Raw genomic sequence first — 23055 nt, 5'->3', positions numbered from 1 at the left:
AGAACTCTCTGTGCTTCTGATCTATGTACTAAAGTGCACTGTTACACGTCACCAAGTTCTAAAGGAAGCCTGAGGATGAACTGGGCCAGGGCATCTCAATTTGTGCTCCCAAGTCCAGTAGCATCACCTGGGTGCTTGTCAGAAAAAGCGAATTCTCAGGCCCCACCGCAGACCCCCTGAATGAGCAGCTCAGGGGCAGGGCCGTCCAGGGGCTTCAGATGCAGTTTGAGATGAGGTCTGAGTGAACCACACACAGTGCTTTCAAGCAGTCAGGGCCCTGAGAACAAGACAGGAATGTGATTCATGTGCTAAGACGCACCTTGGAGGAGGTCCATGACAAAGCCCACCCCCAGGCTGGGGAAGCCTGTCTGACTCTGTCCTGAGGGGTTTGACCTTGCTCTAGATACTCCCTGCAGGGGCCCCCCTGGGTGGCACAGCCAGCATTCTCTTCCCTTCTCAAGAAGCCAGCCCCCTGGATCTGACTAGAAAAGGGGCTGCTCCAGAGGTGGGGGTAGGGGGCGGGGAGCGGATCCCTGAGAAGTTGGGGCCATCAGTCTTGGTCCTTACAGGCTAAATTAATTTAGCCACACTGGTCTGCACTGGCCATGGGCACTGGGCAGGAAGACTCAGCAACACTCTGAAGCTAAGCATGTCACAGAAACTTGACTGCTGGCTCAACCACACTGAGAAGAGGACTGAAGCCCACGAGCCCAGCATCTGGGGTGGGACTGACTTGCAGTCACTGGCCCCTAGAGGTCGGTGAGATGCCTCAGACACCATCTCCGGTGGGCAAGTACTTTCCTCGCTCGCATCTTGAGACCAAAATGTAAACACTTCTTGCAGAATTTCTCCACAAGTCGAGAAGGAACTGTTTTCAAAGGACAGGCAGTAAAGACTCCTGGCAGTTGAGAGAAGAGGTGGGCTTGCCAGCCTCCAGGAAAGAAATATTTATGGAGAGCCGAGCAGAGCAGAATGCAAACCCTCCTCCCTCCATCTGGGCTCCTCAGCTCATCTCATCGGACAAGGTGTTTCCCCTTCACTGGCTGAGAAACCACAGAAAACTGAAGTCATGTCCGATTCTGTGTGACCTCATGGACTGTAACCTGCCAGGTTTCTCCGTCCATAGGATTTTCCAGGCAAGAATACTGGAGTAGGTTGCCATTTCCTTCTCCAGGGGATCTTCCCAACTCAGGGATTGAACCTGGGTCTCTCACACTGCAGGCAGACTCTTTACCATCTGAGCCACCAGGGAAGCCCCCGAGAAACCACAATCAGGGCAGAAAACATTCGCTGGGAGGGCCGGAGTGTGCCTACTGGGGCTGCGGGCCCCCCACCCCTCGCTCTGGGTCTGCCTGTGCCTGAGTGCTCTTAAAAACAAGGGATACAGTTCAAAGAAACCCTAGCAATTTCTATGTTCTTTTCTCCTCGCTAAGTGACTGCAGTGATCAGCAGATTACTGGGAGCAAAGCCTGAATTACCTCTCTTCTGTAAATGAAAATGGAGCCCTCCAGCCTAGGACACTAGCCTGTTCACAGTCCTTCTGCAGTTATGGCTAACAAGAAATGGAGTAGGAAGACAGAAAGGTTTACACTGGTGCTATTAATACATGTGCCAGCTGTACACACCTTTCTCATATATTAAAATTTATTAGACCCATTTCTTTTTTTTTTTTTAATATTATTTGGCTGCTCTGGGTCTTAGTTGCAGCATGCAGGATCTAGTTCCCTGACCAGCGATTGAACCTGGGTCCCCCACATTGTGAGCTCGGAGTCTTAGCCACTAGACCACTAGGGAAGTCCCAAGATACAGTTATTTTTTTTTTTTTTAATTTCCACTACAGCTTTTAATTCTTGGAGGGAATCATTTCTAACAGGTACTTGTGAATTTACATGCGAGCAGTATATCCATAAAGAAGGCTGAGCATCAAAGAATTGATGCTTTCGAACAGTGGTGCTGGAGGGACTCTTGAGAGTCCCTTGGACTGCAAGGAGAACAAATCAGTGAATCCTAAAGGAAACCATCCCAGAATATTCATTGGAAGGACTGATGCTGAGGCTCCAATACTTTGGGCCCCTGAAGTGAAGAGCTGACTCATTAGAACAGACCCTGATGCTGGGAAAGATTGAGAACAGGAGAAAAAGAAGGTGACAGAGGATGAGATGGTTGGATGGCATCATCAACTCAACAGACATGAATTTGAGCATGCTCCAGGAGATGGTGAAGGATAGGGAAGCCTGGCATGCTGCAGTCCATGAGGTCACAAAGAGTCAGGCACAACTGAGCGACTAAACAACAACAGCAAGTATATCAATAAACATTTACATCAAGGGAGCTAATGATCTGGGGGTTTTTATGAAAATGTTTCTGAATACTGTTACAGATGAAGTATTTGACAGAGTTTTCAGGTGGCTCAGTGGTAAAGAATCAGCCTGCCAATGCAGGAGATGAGATGCAGGTTCGATCCCTGGATTGGGAAGATCCCCTGGAGTAGGAAATAGCAACCCACTCCAGCATTCTTGCCTGGGAAATTTCACCAGAGAAGCCTGGTGGGCTACAGTCCATGAGGTTGAACAGGACTGAGCTACTGAGCATGCACACACTCACACTTGCACTCTAGTTTGAAAGAGCTGTTTTTCAGTTCTCACTGATTTACTGGACACTCATCTCTCTTCATGTTACACTTGCAGCCTGAAGAGAGGTTGTCTGGACCCCTGGTGGCAGCAATCCTGAGCCAGAGGCTACCAAGTCTGACCTGAGTTCACAAGCCCAGGGGTCAATGAGCACAGAGGAAGGGCTGGGCATGCTGGCACCTCCTCTGGCTGCTGCTGGCTCCCAGTCACTCTGAATCTACACACACATGCTGGACAATTGCATCATCAGTGAATGTGGAGAATATTTTCTACGGTCTCACGCAGTGCTGGGATTCAACAGCCGACAGGATGACATACCATGCACTCCAGTGCCGACCTGGCTGCCATGGGGGCAGCACAGCCACGAATGAAGGCGGTTACACCTGTGAGCACAGGCCCTGTCATGGGACCCAGGAGCACAGCTCATAGAGGCTTCCCAGATGGAAAGGAGGAGGAGTGAGGTGTGAATGGTGTGTGTGCCCAGACTGGGCAGGGAGGGGGTACTGGGGGAATGGGGGCAGCTGTACTCTACAATTTTCCAGATGTATGCAAAGGTCCACAGGAGGAGAGAGCAGAGTCTGAGCAGCATGCAGGAGAGAGCAATGGGAGGTCTCCTCCCATTGTGGACCAGGAGGAGCCACTGAGCCGCCCTCAGCCACGTGACTGGGATCCCCCCAGGGCACTCAATGACACAGCCCAGCCGCCTGCACCGCCTCCTTCTGCTCTCACCACAAATCAGGTTTCAGGTAACAAGCAGCCCTCTGTTCCACTTTCTACAGCATCTCCCTCCAAAAAAAGGGGATTCAGCACTCTTCACCTTCTTTTACACATAATACAGCAGAGATAAAACTCCATCCAAAGCCCTTCGTAATAAATGACACAAAAACATAGGGACACAAAATACAGGGAAATAGATGATCTCTTTGGGATCTTTAACATCTTACAGAGAAAAACGGCTTCCTACACCACAGGCTGATGCTTTGCAGACCTCAACCTAGTTGTAAGCTGCCACTTTCTACAGCAACTGAAAAAATAAAACACTGACAGTTTACAGAGTACACAGAAATTTAGTTACTGGTTATTCTTCACTGTAATACAGTTTTCTAGCCGTATCCACAGAATAAGTCTGAACAAATACATAAGGATTTACGATGAGCATTAGATGAGAAGGCAGGTAGGAATTTTGAATTTTCTAGATTTAATGAGATATGGATGGAATATAATGATTAAATACAAAGAAACTGACACTGTTTCATCTTTAGCTGCTAAAGGTAAATGACAATTAGAGGCGAGGAATGAGAGCAAGAGAGGGGGAGAGAGAAAACTCGATATTGAGATGAAAGATAGAAAAGGGCCAAAGCAGGGTCATCTGGTTCATTCACTGGCTGATAAACCATGTCTAACACACGCCTTTGAAATACCCACACATCACTGACCCTGGATATCGTAGGATATGCCAATGCTTTGCTTGTTGTTCTGAAATATATGTCCACCCCTCCCGCCCTCCGCCCAAGCACAGATTTCCCAGAACTCAGATCTTTTTACTTTTCAATACAGAAAAATACGGAATATTTTTAAATGCAAAGTATCAAGCAAGAATCTTGCTCATTTATACTGAAATTGCTCAGGATATTTAAAAAAATGAAATGCATCTTGAAGAGGCACTCTAAAAAAGCAGCTATGCTTACTGAGGAATCACAGGTCCTGCAGTGACCAAAGGTGAGCCCTGAGCACAGACACCTAGAGGAAGGAAAAGGAAACTGAATGGGGATGCCTGTGGGTCCTGCAGAAACGGGACCCCGAAGCTGGGTCAGGCTGTGGAGCTCCAGGATCACGCAGCTTTGAATGGTAGGCTCTCACCTTAGAGATGCCAGAGTGAACAGGGAAAAAGACAACAGGCAGAAAGAAGACGGGAAGGTGCTGGCAGGAAGCAGAGGCAGTGGAGGCAGAAAATGGATAAGCGATGGACTTGTCCATCTGAACGGCTCCTCACGGTTGCAGATGACAGGTGGGCAAACACCTAGTTACGAGCATGAAGACAGCGCAGCCCGCTCGCCCTGCCATCAGGAGAAGAGCAGCAGCATGCCTGAGAGTCCCTGGGTATCTCTTTGGCACAAGACAGGTGTGCACACAGCAGACAGCGCCACGTGTAACAGCGGGTTCCAGCCAGACAAGCAGTCCAGCACACCCTTGGGCCACATGGCAGCCTTCAGGCCGAGCTGGGGCCATGGCAGGGGCAGAGCTAAGCAAGTCCCAGAGAGCCTCTCCCCCACCCCGAGAGCCAGTGGCCCAGCACACGATGAGCTGTCGTAGTGCAGTTTTCTAAATTAAAACAGAAGGAACAAAATGTGGAAAGGCTCCCCCCGCCCCCAATGGTTAAAATAAACAAGCAATACTTTAGTTATTTAGAAAAGGCTTTCTCCTCTCATAACCCGAGACAAATGTAACACTGCTGCTTCTTCAAGTTCCTGGGAGTGGAGTGTAGATGAGAAAATTCCCTTCCTCTACCTCTAAAAGGACCTTGTCCCAAGGTCTGACAGTGACCATGGCCTGTATGTGCTTGTCTCATGGACAAGTCACAGGTTTTCTCTAAGCCAGTGATACTATCTGCCTCCTGCTAAAGACTTTTCCCTTCCCCAGCCCCATAGAGAAGAACCTGGGGGCACTGTCTCCACTCCGGGGGCTGCTTTTACCCCTCTCCTTTCTAAGAAGCCTCTTCAAACCCAACGTTCCTAAATCAGGACAAGAACGAGACTCCTTGACTCTGAATCATCCTTGTCCCTCGATCACCTCCTACTGTGACGGGTTTCTGGTGCTTTCTTTGAGTTTCTGCTTAGGGGGGTTGCAAGTGCTCTGGACCCGATTCTCTGGAGCCTCCTGATCTGTGCACGGAGCAGACTTCATATGAGAACAACTTAATCTGATGTCCTGCCAGAAACCATTGACTGGATGAGAAAAGCTCATTGCCCGGATTTCAGATGCAGCTACTGTCTAAGTCCCATGTGCTTGCCACCACGAGCTGCTGCCACCACTGGGGGGCCGGTTTCCATCCCATCACAGCTGCCCCCCTGTCTGAAGGGAAACCACTTCTGTGGGCTTGAACTCCCTCTAGATCAGTCAATAGGAATCTTGACTGTGCACTTAGTAATCGTAGTATCAACATTTGCAGGGGACAATTACAGTACATAGCATGGGCTGACTAGTCTTACGGGTTGCATTTATACAATTAAACTGAAGTCTATAGGAACCAACAGAAAATGATCATACTGGACTCTATCCTCAAAACTCACACTGGACTCCATCCTCAAAACTTTTGCTTCACTTAAATACACCTGGCAGGTGTATTTAAAAGGACTGAAAAACCAGCTTAGGACCTCCACAATGAAAACACAAAAAGGTACCTGGAATGACAGCCCAGTTCCCCCAGACAGACTTGGCCACACACCTGAAACACAGACCCCAAATCTGTGCTAGAAACAGGTATGCTCCAAGTCGAGAGGCCTCATACCGCTGACTCAACTTGTACACACAAACCCCTCTCTTAACAATTGTCCTTTTCCTTTTTTAGTTCTGTTCCTGAGTGCTTCAAAAGCTTTTCAGAGATAAACTCAGTGGTGCCTGTGGCAGAGACGTACTGAGGATTACACATTTTAAAAAGAAAAACATACCAACCAACAAAAGATTGTGTCAGAAACAGGGTGTCTGCCTTGCTGAGAATATCTGATGCATCTCAGACCCAGAGAGGAAACAAGGTTGGGTCATCAACAGGGAAACCATGGGAGAAAATGATGTTTGGGTCTGCAGGACAGAACAGGGGTGACCACACTCAAGAGGCAGCAAAATCTCCAGAAGCTGAGACACTTTGTACTTGCCATCTCACCTACAAGAACGCACCTTGCGGAGTAGAGATACAGCCGAGGCTGGGCAGTCCAAGTGGATGTCAGCATAAGGTGGGGCTGGGGCCTCAGGACACAGGCTGTATAGAGCATCTGTGTTCATCTTGCTTAACATGAGCCCCACATAACCCTGCTGTCTGAGGCCATTCACACACCTCCACACACTTTCATGCTCTCTGCTTCCTTCCTGTGCGCCACCCACCCACCGAGGGTTCTCTGACCTGAGGAGGAAGCCGTCCTGCACGGCCAGTGCATACCCACACATATGTACATGCCTAGACGTGTGTATACATGCACACCCAGATGTGCACATGCACACACATGCACACCTCTCCACCCACCCCGCCCCACACTCACTGAGCACTCTGTCCTGACAAGAAAGTTGCACACATGCACACACTCTGAGATGCACATCTGTTTACACCCAGACACGTGTACACACCCCTTCACCCACCCTGCCCCACACTCATTAATGACTGTCTTGATGAGAAAGTCGCCCTGCACACCTGGTACACAGGTACAGAGATGCACACACACATGCACACCCCTCCACCCACCAACCCTGTACTCACTGGGGACTTGCTGTTAAGCAGGAAGAAGTTGCCCTATATGCCTGGTACACACACAGAGATGCCCACATATGTGCACACCCAGACACATACACACCCCTCTGCCCACCCACCCCATCTTGCACTCACCGAGGACTCGCTGTCCCGCACAAGGAAGTCGCCCTGAACTCCCCGCGCATTGAGTGCGCACTCGGCCTGGTGGCGAGTCACGTTCCCGTAGTACCACTCGCGGCCTGCGAACCGGCCAGCACGAGCAGGCCCCGCGGGTCCGGAGCCAGCGTGAGGGGCCGGGCCCTCGCTCAGCACCACCACGTAGTTCTTGGGCACCAGGCCGACCTGGCCACGCGCATTGCGGCAGCGCCACCACTCGGGGTCGTTCTCGGGCTTCTCGATCACCTCCATGGTCTCGCCCTTGTCGAAGTTGAGCTCCTCCTCGGTGACCGAGCTGAAAGGGTACAGCGTCTGCACCACCTGCAGCGCCCGCGCGCCCTGCCCATTGCTGAGCGTGGCACCGGGCCGCAGGCTTGAGCCCCCAGGCGCGTCGCCGGCTGCTTCGTCCAGCTCCTCCAGCACATAGTTGGACGGGAACCAGCCCACCTGGCCATTGTAGCTGCCCCGCCACCAGCCGTCGCTGCACTTCTCCATGACGGTGACGCGTGAGCCCTTCACCAGCGACAGCTCGTCCTCGCGCTCTGCTGCATACGCGAACTTGACCACGGCGGGGATGCTGAGGTCGTAGATGCGGTCGGCGCCGCCCCCATTGGCGGGGAACTCCGCGTCCGTGCTGGGCGTGGGGGAGGCATCGCGTGCGCTCGTCTTCCGGCGGGTCCTTCCGAGGCCTGTAGAGAAACAGCAAAGCTCAGCGCAGGGACCAGGTTCAGCTGAGTGGGACCCCGCAAGGGCTCCACGCAGGGCCCCAGCCGAGGGGCAGCGCCTGCACACTGATGCAGAACGGACTTGGCCCCCTGGCTGGTGACCAGCCAGTCACCAACAGAAGTAACAGTGGCCAAATGCCTGAAAGCTGGGAATTACCATATCTCATCTCTGCTTTCCTTTTAAAAAAAAAAAAAGAAAAAAGCCAGAGCACCAGCAAACCATGAGGATAAAACAGTGTAAAGTCTGAAAATGATGAGAGCAGCCATATGCCACTAGGAGGAAAACAAAACAAAAAGGCATCGGTACACAAATATCTTCTGCATCAGGACAGAGGTATCTTCTGTGTTGTGGGTGGGAAATTGGACCAAATGACCTTGAAGACCTTCCATGGCTCTCAGACCCCTCAAGCCTGTCCTGCTCTGCCGGCCACCACCTGTCCTCCACTCTGGGGATACTCGGCACCCTCCCAGGGTGGCAACCCTGGGGAGAAACCCATACCCTTCTCCTTCCTTCCCGTCTTTCAAAACTGCACAGATTTCGCACAAGCAGTGATGAGTGATTTAGAAAAAACAGCGCATGCAGTAAATTTAAGGCAGACTTTTTCATATTCTGGTGGCAAACCCACAAGTGGATCAGAAAATCAGTTTAAGGGGGTCTGAGCAGCCTGTGTGTATGCACTGTCTTCTTTTTAAAAGGAAACAAAACAGAAGATGTCAGAGTGCATCAAACATAGAACGGCTGCTTCGGTTACATGTGTGAGTCAGGGCCAAGCTGTCACCTGAAACATCACTTCCTGTGCATGAGGTGTAATACAGCTTGAAAAGCCCTAGGGTAAAAATGATTTAACCTGCTTAAAATGCACAGAATTCTGCAACCTTGTAGAAGCGAGCCTAGGAAGGAAGGCACGATGCCTGAGTTGGGGACGTGCCCCTGGACTGCGGGGTTGGCTGTGCTTCTTGGGCTTTCCTGAGAGGTGGCCACTTGCCCACCATGCCTCCGAGCTACACCAGCATGGGAGCTTCCACAGTAGGGAAACTGTGGCCACTGGCAGATCTTTGTTTTTTTCCCAGAAGGACAACAATGCACTTCTATGGATAGCTTGTACTTCTTTCTCCCTTAATTCCCTGCAGTAAAGACAGTGTGGGCTTCCCTGGTGGCTCAGTGGTAAAGAACCCACCTCCCAATGCAGGAGACTTAGATCCCTGGGTCGGGAAGATCCTCTGGAAGAAGAAATGGCAATCCACCCAGTATTCTTCCCTGGGAAATTCCACAGAAAGAGGAACCTGGCAGGCTACAGTCCATGGAGTCGCACAGAGTCAGGCATGACTGAGGGACCAAACAGCACACAGCTTGGTTCTGAGAATTTCCTTTGTTCCTACTCCCCTGTTGGGTGGGGAGATCAAAGGAATAAGAGGAGCTGTCATGATGGCCTGGACCATGGGGAGCTGGGCACTGGCTTCCAGAGTGGACCCACCCAGGCTGGCATTCTCTGCCCCAGACACATACTCAGCTCAGCACCACTGTCACTCACTCGCTAGGTGCCTTCCCTCCAAAGGAAAATGGGGCTTGATCCCTGGATGTGCTCAGCACCAGACCCATCAAAAACATGAGCAGCACTGTGAGGTCCTCCTCATGGGCGACTGGGGCCCCCAGGCCTGCGGAGCACACACCCACCTGCCCAGCGCCCTCTCCCTTTGCCGCACTCATCTTCCCAGGGCCTGGGGCCTGGTTCAGGGCGGGCATTCAACTAACGTTTGCCAGTTTAACAACCTCCATTTTCTATCTCACCATCACAAGTTTGTCTGCCTCATCAGTCCTTGCAGACTGATCTCTTCAGGGATACACACCTGGGCTGCCAGGAGAGCTCAGGTTAATTAGGAGCAGCCTGATACCCACCCCTGCCCCCCACCCCTAAGTACGCACTGCTGACCCCTCCATATGCCTTGAGATCCTCCCCTGTCCAGGCACCACATGTCTGTAAGCCAGCAACTCCACGGCCAGGGCAGGAGGCCCTACTCTAGCCAGGCTATGTTCCCGGAACCTGAGGGCACCATTTCCTGACCCACCCTCTGTGCCCCCACTCTCCCAAGTTGCAGTAAACCCAGGAGATTTTACTTTTTTTATTCCTAGGCATGTGCACCTTAGGCTTACACCTTACCCTGCAATGAAATGTGCTATTATATGCCATACGGAGCCCCAAGTTCAGGGAGGGGATGTCTAGGACCGGAGGGAGGAAGGAGAAATGGATGGCTGTTGGATGGATGGGACCTCCCATCCCTGTGGCAAACCCACATGGCCTGGGTCGAGCTGACAGGACAAAGGAGCAAGTCACCATCCATGTGCCCAGATGGTCCCCTTTCCCGTGGGCAGACTTGCCAGAAGCTGGCACAGAGGGAGATGTGTTGGGGCAAAGTACACCATCAATGGATCCACGAGTCCAGAAGCAGAACTTCCATTCCTGCTCCTAAGAGAGCCCGTTTCCCCATGAGCAGGCAGTCAAATAACATAACTGAATGTGTAAGCCTGGGAAAAAAAAAAACTGGTTCAGAAGCATAGGATTTTCTACCAAATGTGAAAGTCAAATGGTAGCACAGATGCCAGGGTAAAGAATTTTTGAAAGGTTTTCATTATAAATTGTAATTAAAAATACATATTTAGTACCTCTCAACACATATACCCGATCCATCAGCACAAGCATCTCTGAATGTGATGTGCCTGGGGAGGTGGGGCGGTGGTTGGGAGGTGGCAAGCATTCACTATGACCTTCTGAAGCATCACTTAGCGTCTGTCACTGGCAGAGGCTCACAAGAGCAACTTTTTGAGCCCACACCTGCTCGGTAAAATGAAATACAATAACGAAGAACAGAGTGCACACAGGGTCAACACATTTGTGGGGTGACTGGCTGGCAGACAACTGAACCCCAGCTCTGACCAGGCTCCAAGCTCAGCTCCTGCCCCACTGGCTTGTGGCCTGGCAGTTCTGCACTCTCTCTACTGGGTTTCTGCATCTGTAGCACGAGGATGTCAGTGGCCCTGCAGGGGTAGGTGGGGCAACCGTGAGAGTCCGAAGCCTGAGGAAAGGACGTGTGCAGTGTCCAGCGCACAGCAGGAGCTGTACAACTGTGGCTGTGGTGTTTACTGCTATTATCAGTCCATACGTTGTTTTCCTTTCTGGGTGAGGACAAAGGTCCAATGGAGAAAACAACAGATGGTGCTTTCTCCAGAGATGTGCATGTGTCTGTTTTTCCCTAAAATGCTCCTGTGGGACTGGGTGGTGGGGGGTGCACAGCTGACCAGTCCTGCCTGCTGGGTTGGGAGCTGCTGAGACACGAGGGCCCCTCTGAAGTGTCCCAGGAGAAGATGCTCCTCAGTGCAAAGTGGGCCTTCAGGGAGGGAGTAAAAGAGATACTCCATCTCCCAAGGCTCTAGGACCACATGCCACTCTGGACGAGGCACACGCTGGTGACGAGGCACATGCAGGCTCCAAGAGAGGTCTTAAGGGGCTGGGCTCCAGACCCCAATTCCCGCCACCCACCCTGGCCCTGGGCTGCTCCCAGCTGTGCCACGAAGCACTTTGTTACCCGGGACAAGTATGTCAACCTGCCTGATGGTCACAGAAGAGCTCTGGGCCAGGTCATCTCCAGGGTCTTGCCAGGATTCTACAGAGACACCAAGCTGTCAAATGAACCTCACTTTTCAAACTCAACTGTACATACTAGGCTATAAGAAACAACCACAGAAGAACTGTAAGTGGTCCATCTGGTTCTTACAGCCAACTCTTGTCACTAGAGTTTGGCTGAACACACGGGCTAATATGACAGGACCATTACCTCACATCACTGCAGAAAGACACCTCGACCACTTCACCACCAATTCACGCTCCACTATAAATGCCCACTTGTAAATTTCCCAAGTCAGACCCTCAACTGTTTTGCTTCTGTTTTGCTCCTGAAAAATCAAAAATACAAAATAGATGAAGGTTCCCTGCCAGCAGCTACTCCAGGACAGCTGGCTTCCAGGAGGAAACGTAGGCACAGCCCCAGCTTGAACACTCCCCAAGATGTGACCTCCAGAGGCTTCCCAGCTGTGAGAACCACTGGGACAATCCAGACGCTCACAGAATCCATGAGTTCAGAAGCAGAGAAAGGAAGCTGAGAGTTGAGAAAAAGCGACAGCAGCCTGGAGAGATCAGGGAATGACTTGGAGACAAAGATGATGTGAACAAGTGCTTGGTGAGGAGCAAAGGAACATCCCGCCTACCCAAAATCACTGATGCCTGACAGTCAGACCCTGGCCAGCTCAGGTCAGCAGGAGCTCTCCAGATGCCCACTTGCCCTCCTGTACCTAGAGCTGTGGTGGGCATAGGGTGGGGGTGCAGGAGAGAAGGAGCCTGCTTGGCCAGCAGCCTGAGGGGCTCTGCAGTCAGCTCCATGGCACCCACCCTGAACAATGTTCCCCGCACCCACACTGGCTCCTGGGAACAGGCGTGAATGTGTAATCGGGGAAAGGAACGTTTGAGACATATGCATGGGGTCTAAAAATGAGCCAGGCCATATGGGGAAGCACAGTTAGAAACACAGCAAGAAGGCTTTACTTAAACTCTCAGCATTTTTAGTCTACGTTTCTTCTATAACTGAAGGCTCCCACTTGAGTAACTTGAGTCAAGAAAGGGTGTTCTGTAGAAAAATGATTATTTTAATAAGAAGCAACTTAGGTGCCAGTTGCTGGGAAATACCTTACCTGCTGTCCTCGTCCTTCCTTGGGGCACAAGGGGCCAGGGGATGACGCATCTGGTTTCACAACCCCCATGTCACCGCACACCTGCTTCTCCCCGGCTTCTCGAGGGGGCAGCCCCTCCTCCTTCCCATGGCCCCTCCTGGCTTTTCTCCCATTAGCATTCTTCTGAACAATCTGTCTCTATTTTCTCTCTAATTATCCACCCACTGATCTGTTGTGAGTTGTTTTACATTTTTTGTTCTAAATACTTGGACGCTCATGATATACGGAAACAAATCCAAGTTTATTTTGGGTGCTGGCACCACAGTTTCTGTAGACGTCTCCACTGTCTGTGGGCACTGCATTTGGCAGGTCGTCTGTACTGTGAATGATCTCGTGAGACAGAAAGCTAGAGAGTTCTAAATTATGGCATGTTATATGTAATTCAGGTTCGCACAACTGTATAGATTATACGGCAGAGACTGAAGAGGTAAACCTCAAGTGTTAAAAGTGGCTCTGAAAACCCAGAGTCCTTGCTATAACATAGTAAAGAGATAATTAGAGAAGCTGGATGTTTAAAATCAAACTGATCTCTCTCAATATTCTTTGCATGCGCTACATACAAACTCAGGGGGTGGCTTGTTGTTGTTCAGTCCCTCAGTCATGTCTGACTCTTTGTGACCCCATGAACATCAGCATACCAGACTCCCCTGTCCTTCACCATCTCCCGGAGCTTGCTCAAACTCATGTGCATTGAGTCTGTGATGCCATCCAACCATCTCATCCTCTGTCGCCCTCTTCTTCTTTTGCCTTCAATCTTCCCCAGATTGAGGGTCTTTTCCAATGAGTCGGCTCTTTGCATCAGGTGGCCAAAGTAGTGGAGCTTCAGCATCAGGGGAGTGGTTTGGTTTTGTACTTTTTTGAAATGAAAAAAAAAAAAAAAAAAAAAGTACTTTTTTGTACTGGTTCCTTAGATGGTGACTTCATTTAGGAAGTTATGTTTAAATGACATGTAGAAAGACTATCAGTAATTTTCTTATCCTTTATGGACATTCAACCTAGAAAACCAAACTACGTATAAGACAAATGTAAAGAATGAGCTTCTCCTCTTAGGTTGTTTATAGAAAATACAAAAACACTGAGCATCCTGACCACTGACCAAGCAAGGAGACCAAACTCATATAGTAAACCTCCTTTCTAGCATGTGTTGAAATCAGGCTTTGGCAGAAAGGGCAGATACTTGAGCACCAACTGCCTGGTGACAGCCGGTACTGACTCCAGCAGGAAGTCCCCTCCGCAATCTTATTCTGATTCTACATGTATACTGAGCCAACAAATGGAAACGCCAAAAGTCATTACTTCTGGGTGATAAGATCACAGGTGATTTCTGTTTTATCCTATTTTCCAAAAATTTTTAAAATAAGTATGCCTTCCTTCAATGAACAGTTTGATAAAAGACAGGCTTTCAAAGAGATGACAATTCTGAGGGCTATCTGAGTACAGAAATCATGTCATACCAAAAGCCTATGAATGACAAAGACAAGAGAATGTGCTTGCTGCCAAAGAGACTGCTGCCAAAATGGAAATCAATTTACAGAAAGGGAAGAGGTGTACTCCTGGGACATTTGGCTTCTCAATCATTTTCATTAACAGCTCCCGCTCCCCTCAACATTAAAGGAACCGGGTTAGTTATTGATAAGTGAGTCCCTCGGGGCCAAGAGTAAAGGATGCTCGTGAAGTAGCTAGTCCTCTACAGTCCCAGGGCACAGCACGGGTGGGAGAAAACCAACACAGCCTTGCAGGTGGGGCCAGGAGTGACTGGATGCACCAATGCTTCTAGAAGGATAAAAGAGGAGCCGAGGGGCACTGTCCAGTCCTTTCCAGTGGCCCACGGGGGACAGCACCACTGTTCCAATGAGCCCCACGCATCCGGGCCAGGGTAGCTCCTCCGGTCCACCCACACTCAAGACCCAGGGGCTGAGCGCTACCCCTTCTTCCGTCCCACTGGGCTTCACTCCCGACATGCACAAGGACACAGGGCTGGTCCCACAGCACAACGACACTCATCTCAAAGCCTTGGGCTATTGTTCCCAGAGGTGACTCAGCAGGAATCAAGGAGCTTAGAGGGACTTCCAAGGGACAGAGAAGGAGGAACAACTCCAGATCAGCCTGAGATAATCACGGACCGTGGCATTCCTTGCCCTGGGCTCATCTGGACAGATTGCCTGCTGCCTGCCCTGCTCAGACCTGCCGTGGATGTTTGTGACTACAGCAGAGACCCACAGACCTGTGGGGCCTGAAAGGGCAGCCCAAGGCCGCAGCATCACAGAGGTGGGGCCCCGAGGTGCTTTCTGACCGTCTTTCTCTCCCGTCTCTGTTGTAACAAAGATGTGTTTATTGAACTGGCTGAGGCAGCCTGGACTGATCCAGCAAGAAGCAAGATTTGCTCCCCTGCCTGCTGCAGACCCACAAAGGACTGCTGGATGATTACAGAAAGTCCTGAGCCACGGCCTGGGGATGTTCTGGGGAAGATTCAGTTGGCATGTTCACGCCCAGTGGCAGCCTCGTTTTCAGGTCTGATCTCAGCAGGTGCTCGGTGATCCTCTGATCTCTGAATGGTGATGGTGGTTTAGTCACTCAGTCATGTCCAACTCACTCTTGCGACCCATGGACTGCAGCCTGCCAGGCTCCTCTGTCCATGGGGTTTTCCAGGCAAGAATACTGGAGTGAGCTGCCATTTCCTTCTCCAGGGGATCTTCCGGACCCAGGAATAGAACCTAGGCCACTATGTCTGTCCATTTGGTTTAATGTTTGGTAAAGTTGTAAGAACAGCACAAAGGATATCTGTTTCCCTGAGCTGTCTGAGAGCAAGCTCCCGATGTCCTGTCCCATTACCTCAATACCTGGTGTGCATTTCCACACACACAGACAGCCTCCTCCTCAACACAACTCTGCCATCAAAACCAGGGCCTTAACACCAACACATGTTCACTGTCATACTCACACACCACTCAAGCTTTATGAATAAGACCCTGGTTTTTCATCTCTAAAATAGAGAACCTCATACCACTAGAATTTCCTTTTAACATCCTAGCTGCCTATCTTTGCTATAAAGTCCTGTCAAATGCCCACCCAGTTAAATCCTGATATTCGAGTTGGTTAAACAAACAAACAAACAAATTTACCTACATACAGCACAGAGAACTCTACTCAATGTTATGTGGCAGCCTGGATGGGAGGAGAGTTAGGAGGAGAATGCATACATGTACATGTACGACTGAGTCCCACTGCTCTTCACCTGAAACTACCACAACATTGTTAATCTGTTATACTCCAATATAAAATAAAAAAGTTTTTAAAAAAAATCCCAAGTTGTCCCATCTGTGCCTTTTCTTGCAGAAGTAAGTCGCTCAGTCAACCCCACATGGATACACTTTGAGGAACCTGGGAATTTCACTCCCGGGACCAGTCCCTGTCCAACCACAAGCCTCAACCCAGACAGCACAAGGTGTACTTCAGAGAGTGAGCAGTGGTCCTTCAGCAGCCTCTCTCTGCTCCTGGGTCTGGCATGAACTCAGAGAGGTGGAGTCTTGGTGCTAACCACCGGCAGGTGACTAACTGGCCTCAGGTCAGGTCACATAGAGGCCAAGGCTAAGGAACAGCCCTGGTGGCAGCCCACTGCTGGTTCAAGACACCGTGGGAGGTAGTCAGCAGTGGACATGTGGGCCTTGGAGCCAACCTTCCACTGGTGGCTACTAACAGGTTATAATGGAGCCGTGGTTCTATAGGCAGCCTGGTCAGTACCTGGGCCTAAGGTGACCACTGAGAAGACAGCTAACCTTTGGGACTGCAGCAGGGTCCAGCTACTCTCGAGAAGTAGCAAGAAAGATAGCTCTTCGATAAAATACCTCCCCAGCCAAGAAGATTTAGCACATGGCTTGACAACACCTCACCTGCATGGTTTTATGAGTCAGGTCATGGAAATACCAAGGCCAGGTCGGAGCCCAGGGATGTGCTGAGCCTTTAAAACATTACCTGCACTCTGCCAGGAGAAGCAATTCATAAGGACGGCTCCTTGTTATCAGTGGAAAAGTTCTCTTTGACTGTTCATGATCATGAGCTGAATACGAGAGATCTATGGCTCCATGTATGCATCAATGCACTGCCTGTATGCAAAGAAGTGCTCATGTTGTTCTACTTAACTATAAATTATTAAAAGAAAAGAAAGAATGTTATCTGTTTCCTAACAGAGAGCTCTTCGGGGGGAAGGCTCTGCTTTTTGTCTAGGGGCTTCCCAAGTGGCACTAATGGTAAAGAGTCTGCCTGCCAATGAAGGAGACAGAAGAGACTCAGGTTTGATCCCTGGATCGGGAAGATCCCCTGAAGGAGGGCGTGGCAACCTAGTATTCTTGCCTGGAAAATGCCATGGACAGAGAAGCCTGGCAGGCTACAGTCCATGGGTTGCAAAGACTGGACACGACTGAGCATGCCTACACACACTGCTTTCTGCCTAACAAAGGATGAGAAGTGACTGAATTAAAGTGGCGACCAACCTCAACCCAGTGTGGGAATGTTAAAAAGCCAGAGAGGCTCTGTGGATCAGTTGTCTGCAACCAGAGATGTCACCACGCATGTGGTACACAGGGACTTTGCTGGGAAGTCTGTGCTGTTTTGTGCCAAGCCAGGTGTCTGCCGGGGAAATCTTAATCTGGCTTTAACCATAGCAGGAGAATCACAAACATGGATGATGTCATGAGTAGCTATTAGAAGGTTGACACATGTGGTGTGGTTTCTGAGCCTGTTTTCACTATTTCTGATGCATGGTGGAGAGAAAATCCACTGGCTCTGTAATCCATCTAGGATCACACTGGAATTCCGACAGCACGCAGGTCACAGCGATTTAAACTGGAAGCCTTGGAAGGCTTAGCTCCAAAGACCAGCGGGAGGCAGGAGAGGATGGGGAAAGTCTTCGCACCTTCCTTCTCAACACTGATGCCACGTCAGGTCTGATGATGGAGAGATAAGTCACTCCACCTCTTGTCGGGCGCCTCCCTTTTCAGTGACACTGCTTGAGGGGCCGATGGAGGACTCAAGCCAAGACAACAAGGTCTCTTTGTCCAAGAAAAGCAAGGCTTTGGGTGAGCAGGGTAAACACATCAAAGCGAAAAAGACCAACCACGAAGCGGGGCGTTTCTCCCAGGCGATGGGAATACTGGACCCCATGAGCCTTTAGAGCGGGGGTGCCCAATCTCAGGTATCTAACGTCTAATGATCTGAGGTGGAGATGATGTAAGAATGACAGAAATAAAGTGCACAATAAATGTAATGTGTTCGAATCATCCTGGAACCATCCTCACCCCTCCAGTCGGTGGAAAAACTGTCTTCCACGAAAACAGTCCCTGGTGCCAAAAAGGTTGAGGACCACTGCTTAGACTATAAACATTAACTGCTGTGTATTGATACGGATGTTCAGAACATAACTTTGTTGGTGTTTCTACAGTAAATAACGGTTGGCGCAAACGTTTCCAAGGCCTGACGGGGGAGGAAGGGTGGAGAAGGGTGGTCAGTCCCCAGAAAAGGAGCACGGTTCCCCAGCACAGCTCTCGAGTGCCAAGGAGAGCTGCACGGAGAGAGTTACAGAGGAGCGAATGTTGATTCTATTTAAGGAAGAGCTTTCTAGCAATCTGTGTTCTCCCAAAATGGAACTGGCTGGCTCCGTGGAAGGAGACATGAGCCTGCAGAGCTGGGTGGCCATCTGTTGGGGCGGGGGAGAAAACCTGGCACTCCACACGTGGACAAGCTGGCTGAGTGATGCCCCCTGAGTCCTGGAGTCCCAGAGACTGACCACGGCTCCTGAAAAATTGAACCCGAGCACAGATGTGCTTCACAGCTCAGCTGTCTTCTTGTTCTAAAAGCTGAAGGGAGGAAGGACAAGCTGTTCAAGGGGATTTGTGGGTAACTTGGAGGGCTACCTTCACCTTATTTCACTCCCCAGCAATCCATCCCATTTCTGGATGTTTCATTCTTTATTGCACTTCCCCTATGGCTCAGCGGTAAAGAATCCACCTGCAAATGCAGGAGATGCAAGTTTGATCCCTGGGTCGGGAAGATTCCCTGGAGGAGGAGAAGGCAACCTATTCCAGTATTCTTGCCTGGAAAATCCCATGGACAGATGAGGCTGGCAGGCTACAGTCCATGGGGTCACAAAGAGTCAAACATGACTTAGTGACTAAACAACATCATTTTTACTAGAATCTTCAGAATATATTTTTTAAAAAGTATAAGAAAGAAGACAAAACAAATCAACAATGTTGAGCATCTCCAAAAAAAAGGGACTTGAGTGGATGAGGAAAAGAAAAAATAAAACCAAGTTCAGGGCACTCCTAAAGTATTTACCTACTCATGCTTTCCGAAATTCTAGATCACAGTTAATGGAGAGTTATACACACAGGACAACAGTCTTTCTTTCAAGTGACAAGCTTGGAAAAAAAGACAAACGGGTGTCACTTTCATGGAAAAGTGATGCAGTCACTTTCATGGAAAATAATCAGATTGCTCATGAAAAGTGGAATTTCTCCATTGGGCACAGTCTACAGTAGCTGATATGATCCACACACAGGCCAGTGTCTCATTTCTCTTCCAGAGTCATGGAAATAACCTAACCCATGACACAAAATTACTCTCCAGTGGGTGAAGGCTTCACATGGTTTCAAAGAAAGTCAGTGGACTCTTTAAGATTGCAGAAAATGAAAGATGAATACTTTGCAACACTTACCACACTCAGAGCTTAATTTTCCTTTCAGTTTCCCTACCTGTTCCCCTCCCTCAAATGAAACTAATTCTCAGGTTAGAAATAAAAAGGAAAACTTCAAGGACATGTAACGTGGGTGATAACACTGACCTATTTCAAGAGCAAACTCTTCCGTGACAGCCAGTGGTCTCAGGGGTCACTATATGGTGCTCACGGAAGGAGATATCACAGACCTGACCTTCAGGAAGTAACTCTTACTCCCTCTGCAGCCGTGACTATTGCAAGGCAGCCTGATGCCCACACGAAGGCGAGACTGGACACCATCAACTCCAGTGGACCCAGGTGGCCTCTCTCATGTCCAGACACCAGGGAAGGGGACAGGCGCATGGGAAGAAAGCCAGGTGCCCAGCTGGCCCCCTGTGAGTCACCGCAGCGGCCTCGGCATCATACCACCTCCTCCGAGTCCTCACCTTAGCTGCCACCATGAGCAATTGTGGTATGAAATGCCGCCAATTCAACAGGGGGAAACAATTTACCAGGTTCCAGGTGCTTTTCACCATCTCCTCTACTCACAAAGGCCCCATGCACAGGATTTAGTGGGAAAAAAGACTGGATGGAATGACCCGGGCGGAGCTGTGGACGTGCCTGGAGGGGCTAATTCCCATCTCAGGCCCCTCCAGAACACTGATGCCAGGAGACTGAGATGTAAAGGGGGGGAGGTGGAGGTTCAAAACACAGAAGGGTCAGCTTACAGAATCCTCCAAACTTGAACATCTTGAGGAAATGACAGGCTATTTCTGCACTGCATCTCAAAGTCCAGAGACTTTTAAAAAAGACAAGTAGAAAGATGCCTTTTTTTCCTCAAACACAAATGAAAAAGACAACCCCTCCCACCCCCTGCCCTGAGGGTGCTCCGCCTCTGGGCTGGGGTACAGCCCAGGGGCCCACTACGCCCACCACTCACCAAGCGTGTCCTTGATGTTCTTCACCAGCGAGCCCTTCTTCAGGCTGTTTTTCCTCTCCACGTAGTTGGACGGCACATAGCCTGTCCGGTTGGCTGCGTTGCGCACCCGCCACCACGTCTTGGAGTCGTCCAGTAGCCACAGGCGCTCGTTCTTCTTGATGTCCAGCTCCTGATCCTGCTGGGCTGTGTAATCCCACTTGGCTATGACGATGACCTCCTCTGTCATCTTTCATGGAGTACTTCTGCCAGCAAAACATTTGAAGAGAGTCATTAGAGCCCTGGCCAAACACCACTGCATCCACTTGGAAAACTACACCCTGACAGCTTTTATTACAACTTGGAAACCATCAAAAAGAATGAAGTGATGCCATTTGCAGCAACATGGATGGACCTAGAGATATCATACGAACTGAGGCAAGTCAGACAGAGAAGGGGAAACTGTATGACATCCCCTACATGTGCACTCTCAAAGGACACAGTACAAATGAATCTTACTTACAAAACAGAAACACACTCAGACACTTAAGAGAACAAACTTACGGTGGCCAGGGGAAAGGCTGGGGGAAGGGATAGTTAGGGAGTGTGGGATGGACATGTACACACTGCTATACTTAAAATGGATAACCAACAAGGACTTACTGTAGTGCACTGGAAACTCTGCCCAATATCATGTGGCAGCCTGGATGGGAGGGGAGTTTGGGGGAGAATGGATACATGTATATGTATGGCTGAGTCCCTTTGCTGTTCACCTGAAACTATCACAACATTGTTAAGCAGCTATACTCCAATACAAAATAAAAGGATTTAAAAAACAAGTCGGCAACTGGCTGTCTCTGGGGTCTTGAAAAAACCTTAAGATGACCTTCCTTCAACAAGCTTTAGTATTTTGTTTAGAAAGGACAAAATGCTTGACCTTATCAAGCAAATCTTAATTTTGCACAGTGGGAACTCTGTATGCTTTGCTTAAAACAACAAAAGCCTTCCAAAATCTTCTACATAAAATAACCGTACCATAATTAAATATGTTCAGTTCAGTCACTCAGTCGTGTCTGACTCTTTACGACCCCATGGATTGCAACACGCCAGGCCCCCCGTTCATCACCACCTTCTGTAGTTTACTCAAATTCATGTCCATTGAGTCAGTGATGCCATCCAACCACTTCATCTTCTGTTCATTGGTTAAGTAATACCAGATTCTTATAGCTGACATCGTTACATCCATCCATTTTCTCAGGATAAGCTGAATTTTCTGAACATATTTAATGACTATGACACACTCAAACTGAAGTAGTATCTTGGACTGAATCCTCAAATATGAAAATAGTGAAATCCAAGTGAAGTCTGGGGCTTCCCTGGTGACTCAGAGGTGAAGAATCTGCCTGCCAATGCAGGAGACATGGGTTTGATCCCTGGGTCGAGAAGATCCCCTGGAGGAGGAAAGGGCAACCCACGCTAGTTTTCTTGCCTGGGAAATTCCATGGACAGAGGAGCCTGGTAGGCTACAGGCCACAGGGTCACAAAGAGTCAGACATGACTGAGTGACTAAATAACAACAGCAACAAAGTGAAGTTACTCAATAGTTTACCACTAACCAACTCTTACTTCTGACAAATGTCCCTGGTCAGGCAAGATGTTAGCACTTAGAAAACCGAGTGGGGGATATTTGGAATGCTTTGCACTATCTTTGCAGCTTTTCCATAAATATAAAATTATTCTTGGAACCTGAAACACAGATGTTTATAGTGGCTTCATTCATAACTGCCAAGATTTGGGAGTCATCCAGCTGTCCATCAGGAGGTGATGGCTAAATCAACTACGGTCCAGACAAATAATGGAATGTTATTGATTGTTGTTGTTTAGTTCCTGAGTTGTGTCTGACTCACTGAGACCTGCGAGGCTACTCTGTCCGTGAGATTTTCCCAGACAAGAATACTGGAATGGGTTGCCATTTCCTTCTCCAGGGGATATTCCCAATCCAAAGATTGAACCTGCGTCTCCTGCACTGGCAGGCAGATTCTTTACAACTGAGCCAGCAGGGAAGCCCCAGTGAAATATTACTCAGTGATAAAAAGAAATGAGCTGTCAAGCCATGAAAAGACATGGAGGAACTTCAGATGCATATAAGACTACGTGGAAGAAGCCTACACGAGAAGGCTGCAGACTGTGATTCTCACAAAGACTCTTTCCGTGACCAAACTTGAGTCAGACTCCTCTGAATTCTCTGCGCAGACTAGGCATCAACTCTCTGCATTCTATCAAGAATCCTGAGGTGACGCCTCTTCTTAGGAGGTATCCTGTGAGGTCAGTACAGCCAGCAACGCCCTCTCACCTCTGATGCTTCCTCTCTGTGCTCCCTACCTCCTCACTCCTGGACTACAAACTCCCTCCCTCTTCCCTCCTGTAGGTGGATGTGAGCCCAGTCTCTCTCAACTATGGCAAAAGTCCCTCAAAGTACTTCCCTGAGTAAAATCAGCTAAATCATGCTTTAAAAAGTGTCATGTTTTCTTCAATAAATCCAAGAACATAACATTCCAGAAATGGCAAAACTATGGAGACATTGCAAAGATCAGCGACAGAGGGAAGGATGACTGGGTGGAACACAGGGATTTTTAGAGCAGTCTGACAATTTTGCATGATACAGTCCACTATTGTG

At 49.4% G+C, this 23055-nt stretch overlaps 1 protein-coding gene across 6 annotated transcripts in view; it reads right to left on the bottom strand.

The window, feature by feature from the left end:
- NCK2 (NCK adaptor protein 2) overlaps nt 1-23055 on the bottom strand; it is a 115313-nt gene that overhangs the window by 6275 nt on the left and 85983 nt on the right. For 3 of the 6 annotated variants that reach the window (XM_086326672.1, XM_086326666.1, XM_086326667.1), the window contains 3 exons: nt 20403-20644; nt 13389-13602; nt 7225-7934 (listed from right to left, as the gene is read on the bottom strand). In XM_086326672.1, coding sequence (XP_086182798.1) covers nt 7225-7740 — 516 coding nt within the window. In that variant the 5' untranslated portion in view covers nt 7741-7934; nt 13389-13602; nt 20403-20644. The remainder of the gene's footprint in view (nt 1-7224; nt 7935-13388; nt 13603-20402; nt 20645-23055) is intronic. The other 3 variants (XM_086326669.1, XM_086326668.1, XM_086326670.1) reach the window with 1 other exon arrangement.

The sequence above is a fragment of the Bos grunniens genome, chromosome 11 (assembly GCF_055505025.1).
Source record: "Bos grunniens cultivar Pamir isolate PY7600 chromosome 11, Bosgru_T2T1.0, whole genome shotgun sequence".
In the NCBI taxonomy this organism is placed as follows: Eukaryota; Metazoa; Chordata; class Mammalia; order Artiodactyla; family Bovidae; genus Bos; species Bos grunniens.
The sequence above is the reverse complement of the archived record's forward strand: the minus strand, read 5'-3'. Positions and strand labels throughout refer to the sequence as shown.